The sequence below is a fragment of the Lichenostomus cassidix genome, chromosome Z (assembly GCF_008360975.1).
Source record: "Lichenostomus cassidix isolate B80296 chromosome Z, HeHo_3.0, whole genome shotgun sequence".
In the NCBI taxonomy this organism is placed as follows: Eukaryota; Metazoa; Chordata; class Aves; order Passeriformes; family Meliphagidae; genus Lichenostomus; species Lichenostomus cassidix.
In genome coordinates, this window is record NC_139511.1 from 36,122,702 (window position 1) to 36,134,451 (window position 11,750).

General features: G+C 37.8%; 1 protein-coding gene across 1 annotated transcript; it reads left to right on the forward strand.

The window, feature by feature from the left end:
- The first annotated feature begins 189 nt into the window (after nucleotides 1-189).
- LOC146424701 (protein FAM240C-like) lies at nucleotides 190-10,774 on the forward strand. Its single transcript, XM_085042850.1, has 3 exons — nucleotides 190-440; nucleotides 6,216-6,364; nucleotides 8,833-10,774. Exons 2-3 carry the CDS (start codon nucleotides 6,219-6,221, stop codon nucleotides 8,963-8,965), a joined length of 279 nt encoding a protein of 92 aa, XP_084898976.1. The 5' UTR covers nucleotides 190-440; nucleotides 6,216-6,218; the 3' UTR covers nucleotides 8,966-10,774.
- Nucleotides 10,775-11,750: the final 976 nt, after the last annotated feature.

The following is an 11,750-nucleotide window of genomic DNA, read 5'->3' on the forward strand; positions in this document are numbered from 1 at the left end:
TTTTCTTGGAGGGGATGGTGCTGAATTCTTGCAAGTCATATGGAAGTTATGTTACAGTGATCCACATTTGTCAAAGAGTAACTGTTCCTCCAGAGCCAAGTAATGACATCAGTAGCACCTGCCAAAATTTATAGCACAGATCAAACGTGGCATTCAGAGTTTGTGCCCTGTAACTGTCTGGTCATTCCTTGTGGTGTGTTGCAGACTTCACTAAATGAGACTGTGGGTTTGGGTTTTTCCCCCTGCCATTAAGCTAATTCATAATAGCAGATGTCGTCACTCCCAAATAAAAATGAGTGACGGATGAATAGATTTCATCAGTTATTCCTGGCAGCTGGAGTTCTCTTGAAAAAGGGAACCCAGGGGCAAAACTGACATGATTCTGTAATCACACGAGAAAATCACACGTTGACAGAAGAGGAAGCTACTATACAATCAAAGTAAGCATTTATATTCTTGTATTTTGGCCAAAATAAGATTTTCTCTCCCTGTCTTGATTATTAAACATGCCTAGACATACATGGGTATACATTTATTTTATATTTTGTTAATCATGCAAATTTGAACAATGTTTTCTTCTTGTTCCCTCCATGACCAGGAATTCTGTATATTTCAGTATACTATTGTGGAAATTATTCTGATCCTGTATGATATATAGCAGATAAGAGGTCTCCTGACACTGTTTTGTTTGACTGTAATAGTAACTTCAGTTATTAAGAAATTATTTGTTACTATCTTTTTTGGTATTACTAGAATTTCTGTATTACACACTCTTCAACTAAAAGGAAAACCACCATGAAAGGAACATGTAAGGGGATACTCACCAAAATGATGCTTTCTATATGGGTAACTTAAAGCTTTTTAGAACATTAAGCTTTTTTTTACTTATTTTTTTTAAGAGCACCATGAACAGGGTTTAAACTGTACTGTAATAGATCTATAATGCTGGAAAACATTCCATGCTTAGACAAACAAACCCTGGTGAAGGGCAAAAGGAATAGGATATTAATTAGTGTCCTGAAAAAGATAAACCAGCTCATGGTCATGATATGACCCAAGGGAGCGACTCTAGTTAAAGTCAAAGATAATCTTTCCATTGTTTACAATGGTCACCAAAAAACCTCTGAAGTGACCATGGAAATTCTTGCAGGAACATGCTTGTGTTCCACATTAAAATTGGCTGAATCTTCAGGTTCATTGAAACCATTAAAATTACAATTACCTCCAAATTTTTGAGAGGAAATATTTTTAAGATATATATTTAAAAATATGATTTTTGTTGAAGACTTTGTCTTTCAGCAAAAATTTTGGAAATGAGCTTTGGAAATGTCCAAATACTGTTTTACATTGCTGGTTAAAATCTTTTCCAATAAGGAAAAGAAAATAAGGTGGGTTTCTTTTTGTCAGCCAAACCAGTTATTCTTTAAATTATGTGTAATTTAGACTAAAAATCATATTGATATTTTTCTCCAAATAGGTTCAGCTAGCAGTTTTACTTAATGCATTAAAATATTTCTCACGAAAAAGTAAAAGCATAAATATTGTGCCTACAAGTCTGTCTCTATAAAACACTGAATTTCTAAGACTATGGCTAGCTTAAGACACATTAAGTAGAAAGACTGAAAAAAGGTAAAAAATCACTCCTGAGACTTTAGAAAATGTTTTCTTCTGCTGCTTGTTTATTTCATATGAAGGTAACTCAAAATAACAATTTTGTTCAAAACATCAAGAGACATTTCTAACTCTTAAAATTTCTCCAGAAAGGGTCCCAAGTAGAAATTATAAAGTGTGCAGCAGAGAAATTACTTGCATTGAATATTTTTTAAGACTCCATTTTGTACCTCAGCAGAGGTAATCTGAGATTACAATAATTCAAAATATGAAGGAGCTAAGCCCAGCAGGGGCTAAAACCAGAGCATTTGGAAACTTACTAATTTAACACCTTTCCAAAGTGCAGATCAGATTAAATGAGAGAAGGTTGTACCAGTGGCTGTTTCTATATTGTTTTGCAGCCAATGAGTAAATGTTGTGCATGTAACTTACGAATAGAAGCAAAATTTCCTCTCCCTTAAATGAGATATATCTGTAGAGGAAGAACTGCTCCTCATTCACACTTCAAAAGTCCTTTAAACTGGCTCTGGGAATGAGCTCACAAAGAGAAGCAGAGGCAAAAGTACCAATCCCTTCACTCTGGTGACCAGTGAGAGGACTGGAGGAAACCACATGAGGTTGTGTCAGGGGAGGTTTAGGCTGGATATCAGAGAAAAGTTCTTCCCCCAGAGGATGGTTGGGCACTGGAACAGGCTCCCCAGGGCAGTGATCACAGCACCAGCCTGACAGAGTTCAAGAAGTGTTTGGACAATGCTCTTGGGCTCATGATGTGACTCTTGGGGATGTCCTGTGCAGGGCCAGGGGTTGGACTCAATGATCCTTGTGGTCCCTTCCAACTCAGCTCTTTCTGTGACTCCATGACTTTACGAGTTTAAAACAATATATTATATGTAGGTGTTATCTGTGTTTCGTAAGTGATTGGCTGTCTTACACATTGCTGCATGGCCATCTGATTTATGGTTTGATTATAAATGCAGGAGATTTTTCTTTTACAGTGCCATTAATTTTGTTTTTACAATTACTTCTTCTTGTGGACATTCTCCATAAATTAATAACATGTTAGCATATAAATTAATTCCTATAAATGATGAATCCTGTAAAAACTCATTTGTACACAATTACACATGTTTTTGGCAGTTGAGTTTCAGAGCTACCAAATGCATAAACCACTTTAACCAAGATCCAATTTCACCCTTATTTAAATCTTGTTTTATCAGCTTGGGTCTCTAACAAAGCAGTCAACTATACTTCATATGGGCAGGTAAGACAGCAAAATCCATATAAAAGTAGTTCTTCTTTAACTATCTTAGTTGAAGCTTCAATAAGAGACTCCACCTTGCACCAGTGCACATTTTGGTAACACTTCATAGAAAATACATTGCAGAAGGTTTCATAACAGAAATTTTCAGTTTATAAGTGCTACGTACACTATTTGAGGTATTCTGAATGAATAATTTTGAGTTAATAGAAATGCTTGCTCTTGTTTATTTTACATTCATATCAGTGGATAAGCATGTCAAAACAATTTGTTATTAGGAGTGAGAAAGACACCTCCCTGACTTTCCCTTAATATCTCTGGAATGATTAACCTATTTCCTTTGCTCACTTTTCACCCAGTCAAAACTGGTCAAGTGACTATAAAAAAGTGTGGTTTTCACTTACGAGGAAAATCTAATTGTTCTGCTAGTTGCTGAGCCCTGAGTTATCTGAGGGAAGCAATCAAGAACAAGTTTAATGGCATTAAGTCAAATTTATTGATGGCATTAAGTCAGTCTAAGTCCAATTTATCTTACTGGGAAATTCTGGAAACAAAGAAAAAATCACACATCAACAAAACATGTTGATGTTTAGGAGCTACCAAACTCCTAAGCAAAATCTTTCAATTAGAAATAAAAAAGGTACTACACAGTGCTCATGAACCCTAGTCTCTACGCCTAGATGTCATAATGCCAGGCTCTAAGATAGGATCCTTTCACATATCATGCCATGAATAATGCTGGCCAGCAATGCAGACAGTACTGTCTTCAAAAGTTTTACACCAAGAATGTGTCTTAACAAGGACCAGTAATACCATGTTTAATACTCACTGTCACTGACGTTCCTAGGATCTATTACCAAATGTTCTTGATTTGCAAAAAGACCCACAGACATGGCAGACTAAAATTTGCAGAAGTGCCTCCATCTTTTGGGCAGCTGTTTGATCACAGCTTGTTCTTCTGACTGGAGTAGCCAAGACTTAGGGCCACCAAAACCCTCATGCACCCCCTCAAAATCTAATCAGTTTAAACCTCAGATAAAGTCTGGGGACCCTCTTTGTACCATTTGGAGGACATCCACTAGAAGCTTAATAATCATAAAAATTTAATCTCTAATGAAAGGTTAATGTGTTATGGCAGATTCTTATACAAGGCAAAGTATAATAGGGTTTGGAGGGCAAACTGACTCAGTTTGTCAGCAACTTGTACTTGGCTTCTGAGGCAATGGGATAATTATCTGTAGAGTGTCAAGTGGGCAGCTGCTAGTGATAGAAGAGCCTCTAAATGGTGAGAAGACCCGTGTGACCTGCTGATCCAGGAATGATGAAATAATCAGATTCCATCACTTGCTGTAACAAGCTATTACCAGAGCACTTATTTGAACACTGCTCAAGGCCTATAGAATTAAGATACGGATAGGGCATGTTCCAATGCATCCGTGACATGCATATTTTTTTGCAAGCGGAAGCCTTAAATAATACTATTATTTTGGGGCATCAGAGTGAGACAAAATATTATTAAGATTACCCATATTCATTCCCATTTTGACCATATTCATTGACAGCCACAACACATTTAGCAAAAGGTGTTAGTAGAATTGCTGTGTGCATACCAATGCAACAATTCCTTCTCTGTCACTCTGTGTTACATCTACAGCATCCCCAGTTCACAGCAAGGGAAATACTAGAAAAATGCTGTTTGCCTCAGAGAAAAATACCTGGTTGTTTTGGTGATAGTACAGCTCTTGCTGACCTTGTAGTGAAGAGGACCAGTGTTCTAACCACTCAACCACTCCATCACACAGGAGGTTATATTAGATGACCTAACCAGTTCATGCTTATCACTCCCGTTGGGCTGTGCTGGTCTTTAAGCAGCTGGACTTCTTAGCAGACAAATAATGCATCTCAAAGAGATTTTTCTTTTTGTTAAGCACTTTTTCAAGTCCAGCCAGAGTCCGCACCAAGTTTGGCAAAATAATTTGTTATTATTGATCTTTTTAAAAAAACGATTTGTGAAAATTATATGACAAATCTAAAATATTCAGTCTAGGAAGATGCCCAGAACTTACTCATGCACCCTTTTAAGGTGCCAGGAGTTTCAAATACTGTATTTGATAGTAAGACCTTACAGAAATGTGCCTTAATTGTGTTACGTCTGACTGTCCTTTTCTTTTACTCTGATCTTCCACTTTATGGCATTGCACAAAACAAGGGTTTCCTCATACTGCCCTACATTAGTATAGTCTTTGTTGTATTTATCAAGAACAGCTCCTTAAGTATGAAATCACCTAGGAAGAAGGTTCACAAGTATGTATCAGGGTCTATGAGGCACTAATTCATCAGCATTACAGAGTGGAGATTTGGCAAAAGAACGTAACGACAGCAGAATACAGATGAACACAAGGAAGCAAAGGGATTTCATAGCAACCCTCAAATTAAGTGCTGATCAATCTAGTCATAGAAAACTCTGGAGTTTAGGTTTTGGGGGTTCTTCTTTCTTGTATCCTCCTACTTCTTGGTAGAAGGCTTACTGAAGGAGACTGATTCAGCAAATAAACAACAGAACACAACTTTTCAAAGTACCATTATGATCGGATAACCAACACAATATGGTAATATCAGCAAGGACATCAGTCATGATGAGAATTTTAATGTTTGAATAAAATGCATTTAACAAGGACAAATTTGCCTATTTTCTGTCCTTTTTCTCATTTATTGGAACAGATCCTTGTATTTTAACATGGTCTACTTTCAACAGTATTTAAGACTGAATTTTGATAAAATAAAGAACAAAACCATAACAAGCTCCCCAGGGCTTTACGCTCTGTGGGCTTCGACTTCGGATTCATAATTCTCTTGCATATTTTGTGCATTACATCATTTAGAGTAGCAAAAGGAATCATTTAGCAGCAACGTATTTCCCTGATATAAAACCATTTATGATCTATTTTAAGAATACGGAAGATAGAAAATAGGAAAGCCCTTCACATCTAATCTGAACTTCAGTGACAATGGCACTATATTTGAAAGTATTTTTTCACAAGTCCTTCTAAAATTACTTAAAATCTCACACACACACTGAGGCATCCACAATATTTCAGTGAACTGCCATGCACAGTCATTACTCAGTAACAAAAATATAGTTATGCCATTCAACTGTCACCCAAGGCCTGTTTCAATGCCTTATATTCTGGTTCAAGCCAGACTAAGCACCAGCTACCTATTCTTTTCAGGAGACATGCTTTATTTTAATAGCACTTCATGAGAATGAAATTTCAAGGGGCTAAGTAGCACAGTATCTGCCTCAGGTTAGGCATTTGACTGCTCTGACCTCCAAATTGCTTTTCAGAAAATGAGCAAGCATACGGATATTAGACGCCACAGGATGGGTGGTCATGATGCGGAAGAGCTGAAGAACTTCTGGGAAAAGGTCATCCAAGAGCAAACCAAGCAACAAGAAGCTGAAGAGTCTAGATTAAGCAAAAGTGCCCTGAACAAGTAAGTGGTACTTTATCTTTTCCACAAGACATCAAGGCATGTCATCACGTGTTTTAAAATAAGGTAACCTGTTATTGTACTGCTTTATTCATAGCACAGATTGTATTCTGGGTCTTTGGCACTTTTCCTCTCACAGCTGCTTGTCTCATATTACCATGGCTCTTCTGCATGGAAACTCAGACACCCCTCACCCTTTAAACCTCATGAGCATTCTTCAAAGGCCTTGGAGCATAGCCATGAAAAAATAAAGCACTTTGGAATTATGGCTTGTGACAGCCAGAAAATAGCAGGAATTTTACCTGGAACTGGTACAGCTATACAAATAAATAAAATAGTATTACATTAAAGGGACAACCACCCACTTAATCTGCAGAATAAAAAACCCATGGCACCTTTGTCATGTTTAACAGCCCTTCACATCATATAAGCTGAAAGATAAAAATGGAACAATAAGATTTTCCCATTCAGCAGAAAAATTGGTGGGTTTTTGTTTTGTGGATCTGTTTGTTTGTTTCATTTATGGGGAGTTTTTTTACAAAGCAGTATAAAACAACAGGGAGAAAGCTGTATAACTGTTTTGAGGTATAGATACTCTGCACAAGAGGGATGGACTGCTTCAAATATTTTTTCGACTTGGTGCAACTCAGAAGTTTGAACCAAGTTCTCCTTCACACTAAGGAAAACCCCTGATTACTAATGGACAGAGACAGAGGACAAGAAATACCATGTCTCATGTGGCTTCCTGTTGGGCTTTCCTCCTGAAATTTCCAAAGGTTTTCCTGCATAAACTTTTCCCAAAAATTGAACATTCACAAAAATTAATTTGATTTCAACAAATCGGAAAGTGCTGCTAAGAGCTGTTTCTTGAAAAAGAATTCTACATACTTTGACCCCAGTGCCCAAGAAGGAAAGTACTGTCATCATTTAGAGACTTGGAAATCAAGATCTGGGCAGGCCTTGTGTCCCAAAAAAGTCAGACAGACGATCCTGCTTCCAGTATCCTACTCCAGCTAGTCAGTAGTATTCCCAAATCTCAATAACAAAATTGCTGGGAAAAAAAAAACATGTGTGATAAAATCCAGGAAAGCGTTCAGCTTCACTGGAAACATTTATCACTAATCACAAAAGACTACCATGAAAAGACGGTGCAAACAAAATGCAATTTGTGGTTTAAATAACATTTTTGACTTCTCAAAGTTGAAAATGTTAAAAGCTTTTATGAGATCTCTGAAGAGAAAAAAAGAAATGCGGTGAAAGAACCTTGAATATGTGTTAACTTACATATTCAACAACTCTTAACTGACCCATCACAACTGAAACTGACCCAAGCAAATTCCTTCAAAGTCACTTGCCCAGTCAAACCCAGATTGTTCAGAAAGTATTCTCTAATTTGGAAAAAAAAAAAACCAAAAAAAGATACTTTCAGGAGGTAATAGACACTTTCATTACAAAATATGCACGTCCACTACCTCAGCAAGGAGGCACTCAGGAGAATGACATGGTTTTACACAAAGCCAAGTGCTCCCTTTGTGACATGTAGGACACTGATGAGAAACATCAGTGTTCTCAATGGCAAATTTCTCCTAACTCGCTGCACCTACTTTTTGAGGCTTAACTATATGCACAAAAGATTATTGAAGACTAGGTAGTCTAAAACACAATGTAAAACCAAACTCAGAAGCCAAGGTAACACAAGCACTCTTATGAAACACTGAAATACTGCTGAGTTACTCTCAGATGAAATCATTGGCTCCTGTTCTATATAGGTAATATAAAAACCCATATATTCTATGATGCATTTGGCATTACCATATAATATCTAATCTTATAACATTGCTGGCTCAGGTGTTTCATAACAGTTCCTTCAGAAAACAACCCAGCCAGCAGTATCTTGCTGTGGTCCCTAGAGATTTTCTCTTCTGTTTTTACTGTACTAGCGTCTTGAAGCAGTGTGGTTCCTCTTGCATGTGACATCAACTTCTTTCATTAAACACATATAAGGTCTGCACAAATTTTTTTTTCTTCTTTTTTTTGTTTTCCCCCAAAAGGACATATTTTAAGTTCTGCCTGCTCTTCTCCACAGCATTTTACAGTAGAACTTGAGGGATTGAGGGAGAAATCATATTTTTTAATTTACACCTTGAATGACCTTACTGCATAGGCAGTACTTCTGTGTGGCTTTGAGAATACCCCAGAGGGAAAAACAGAGTTCTTCACAGTGACAGTATTTCAGCAGTTGTTTGACTCATTCGGAATCCAGCAATGTCAACCACTGATAGCATCAGCACTATCCCTTTCTCCGCTGCATTCCCAATCTAGCAAGCTAGAGGGATGTGTAATTGGTAAATAAATACAGGACAAGTGCTGTGGTGATGAAAGAGAGGAAGGCTTCGACCCTGCTGAAAAGCCCTGGATACATTTGAAGGATTTGGCTCAATAATTGCTAAGCACTTGTACTCTCTTTGCAGACTTCGCCACGAATGGACTCTGCGGCTGGAAGGTCGAGCAAGGCAGGTCCAGGCGCACATGAAAACCCAGGATGGACAAATGACACCACTATCTATTGAGGCTCTTCCCTCACCAGATAAAACTGCTGCTTAAAGTTACTGTGCAAACTCAGCAAGCATTGGGCCTGATTCTGACCTTCTGCATGCACATACAAACCAGCAGTTACACTGCTGAACAACCAAGAGGTCAGATTCTGCCCCTTTTCCAGCTATTTACTAGAGCTACTATTAAAGCCCTATTGCAATGCTGTGCAAGAATAATGCCACAGGGAAAAAAGCGCAAAGGAATAGATGAGAAGCAGACAACTCTAATTTTCCATGATATATTATTACTGTGATGTATCAAGACTCTCTTATGTAACTCTGCATTTCCAAGTGACAACAGCATACTGCTAGGAAAGAGGGTGACTTGTTTAATAGGAATAATACATTCAGACAGCTGCATGCAAAATTGCACATTTCCATTTACACAGCTCACAGAGTCTGGCTTAATGCAGACGTAAGATTTTCTGTCTGTCTTGATGAGCCACAGTGGAGGGAGTTAAGGATTAGCCTGATCAGCTGACCTGGAGGAGATATAGATTCTCTAATGAAATGGGAGGGAAAGAACTTTTCTGATCAATGTATAAGAACACTTACAGATCTCAACAATTAAATTAACAGAGGAAATTACTTTGACTTTCTTGGGGCAGGTAAGAAAAAGACTACTGAGTTTATTATGACCCAGTCTGACAAGTGTTAGGTAGTAAGAGCAAGTCAGTGTGAGAGTTTGAAATGGAAGGCAGCAAATCAGTTCATCAAAACAGCACAGAAATGCTTTGCAAAGTATCACTTGCCATGCCTGGGATGCACTAATCCAAACAATTGCTTCATCTTCTGGGTTAGGGGAAACAAAGACAGGAATAACTAAACACAGGGTGGTAACAGTGTTCCCTGTTTACCTATATGTCCATGTATCTAAATACTAGTCTTTTGGATTAAACCATTTATTTGTTGTCTCTTCAATTAATCTTTGGTATGCAAGAGAGGATTCATAAGTCTAAGCAGCTATTTTTCTCAACATTATTGTGCCAGATAGAAATTTAGTTTGAATCTTTGTTTATACTAAAGAAGTAGATAGGGATATATTTGATAAATTTCAGAAAAGAACAAAAACCATTTTAACATCACAGAAATGCTTTTTTTTATCTTCTAAAACCATATTTAATTAAAACGCAAAGTTTTACTGAATGTTGTCCCCTTTACAAAGTGACATTCTCCCACAGAAGAAAACAAGCTATCACAAAAATGTTATTCCATGAAGGATTAAAGCAATTAGAAACTTATAAAATGTTATTCTGATATTGAAAACTGAAGGGATAGCATTATAAGTTTCTTTTCATGAAAACTGACCTAAAAAGCATGCAATTGTTTCTTTTCAGTGGCTATTTTCCATCAGAAAAGCATTGCTGAAAAATAATAAAGTTGTAGCTGCTTTTGCCCTGCAAGACTGGCCTTCCTCTTCTGCATCCACTTATTTCCCACTGTTCTCTAAAAAGTTCTTTTCTGTAACCCAGCGTCCTGGTTTGGGCCGTGACAGAGTTAATTTTTCACAGTAGTAGAGGGATTGGAGCCTGGAGCCCCGTGGTTGTGTCTGGGTGTTATTCTATTACCACCTCAAATCATCTCTGGGGAATGGAATCATCTCTGGGGGGTGGAAGTACAGGGATTCTCACTTCCCCAAAGAAGCTGTAAGCAGCTTGGGGGATTCAGGTGGCTTGGGGAACTATATGGCCATTGTTCACTTCCTTGGGGTCCCAGCATTGGTCAGCAATTATTGCATGTAAATCACCTTCTCTTTCAGCACTTTTATTATTAGTACTGTTTTCTCATTACTGTTTGCAATAAATTCTTCTAATCTCAAGTCCTAATCTCTGCCTTTCATGTCTCACCAAAGGTTTGGGGTTTTCTTTTTAGTGAGATTACTAAATTGAGGAATACCATTCCTAAACTATGATACCCAAGTCAAACATTCTCTTCGGCGAGGTAGATCAAACACAACCTGAACCTGCTGCTACTTACAAAAAAAAAGTACTAGTTTGCCTTACTGTAGAGGTAGCTAAAGGACATACACAGGAGCTATTGCAATGGAGAAAATACCAGATTCTCAACTTCTAGAAAACCAGATCTGTTAGATTTGTTAACTTAATCACTGACTTTTGTCCACATCAGTGCAGCTTACCCCTACTCCATGTCCATACGACAAGAGAAGACACAAGAAAAGCTGGATCAATAAGCATTTATTGCTCTTTTACATTTAAAGTCCATGTTTTAAAATTACTAGGAACACTTTTATGTCAGGACAGTCTTTCTGACTCCATATGAATTTACATATGATACAGGGAAAAGACTGTACAGGTAGATGCAATACGCACAGAGCAGATTTCAGCACTCCCCCAAAAACTACCTTAGGTCTCTGAAGATCAGTTTTTTCTGTAAGGAACTCTGAGGACATCCAGGGATATGTGAAATCACTTCCACTACAAGCAGCTGGCTTCATATTAGCCACATGCCAAAGGAGTGTTACAGGCATTGTTTACCTTCACAAGTGCATGGAACCTATTTCAGTTGTGAATGGATTTCTGATGCGTCCACTGCCGCAAAGAGTGTGCATGTCACAAGTGTGAAAAACCAAAATGCTCCCACACTTAACAAAATCCATCTCTCTGTGAGTTGCTCAAGTGCATATGCATTAGTCATGGCTACCTATTCTAGCACATTTTCGTGGCAGGAGTAAACTGACACGTCCATGGTACTGAACCATGAAATCAGGTGTTTCTGTTCCCAGATGCAGATGTGCATCCAATTTTCACTGCTACTTGCACATACAACCAGACTGA

Excerpts from the sequence above, each read along its gene's own strand:
- LOC146424701 (XM_085042850.1), top strand. The coding sequence starts at position 6,219 with ATGAGCAAGCATACGGATATTAGACGCCACAGGATGGGTGGTCATGAT. Across the intron at positions 6,365-8,832 it reads AGCAAAAGTGCCCTGAACAA|ACTTCGCCACGAATGGACTC; the intron begins GTAAGTGGTACT and ends CTCTCTTTGCAG.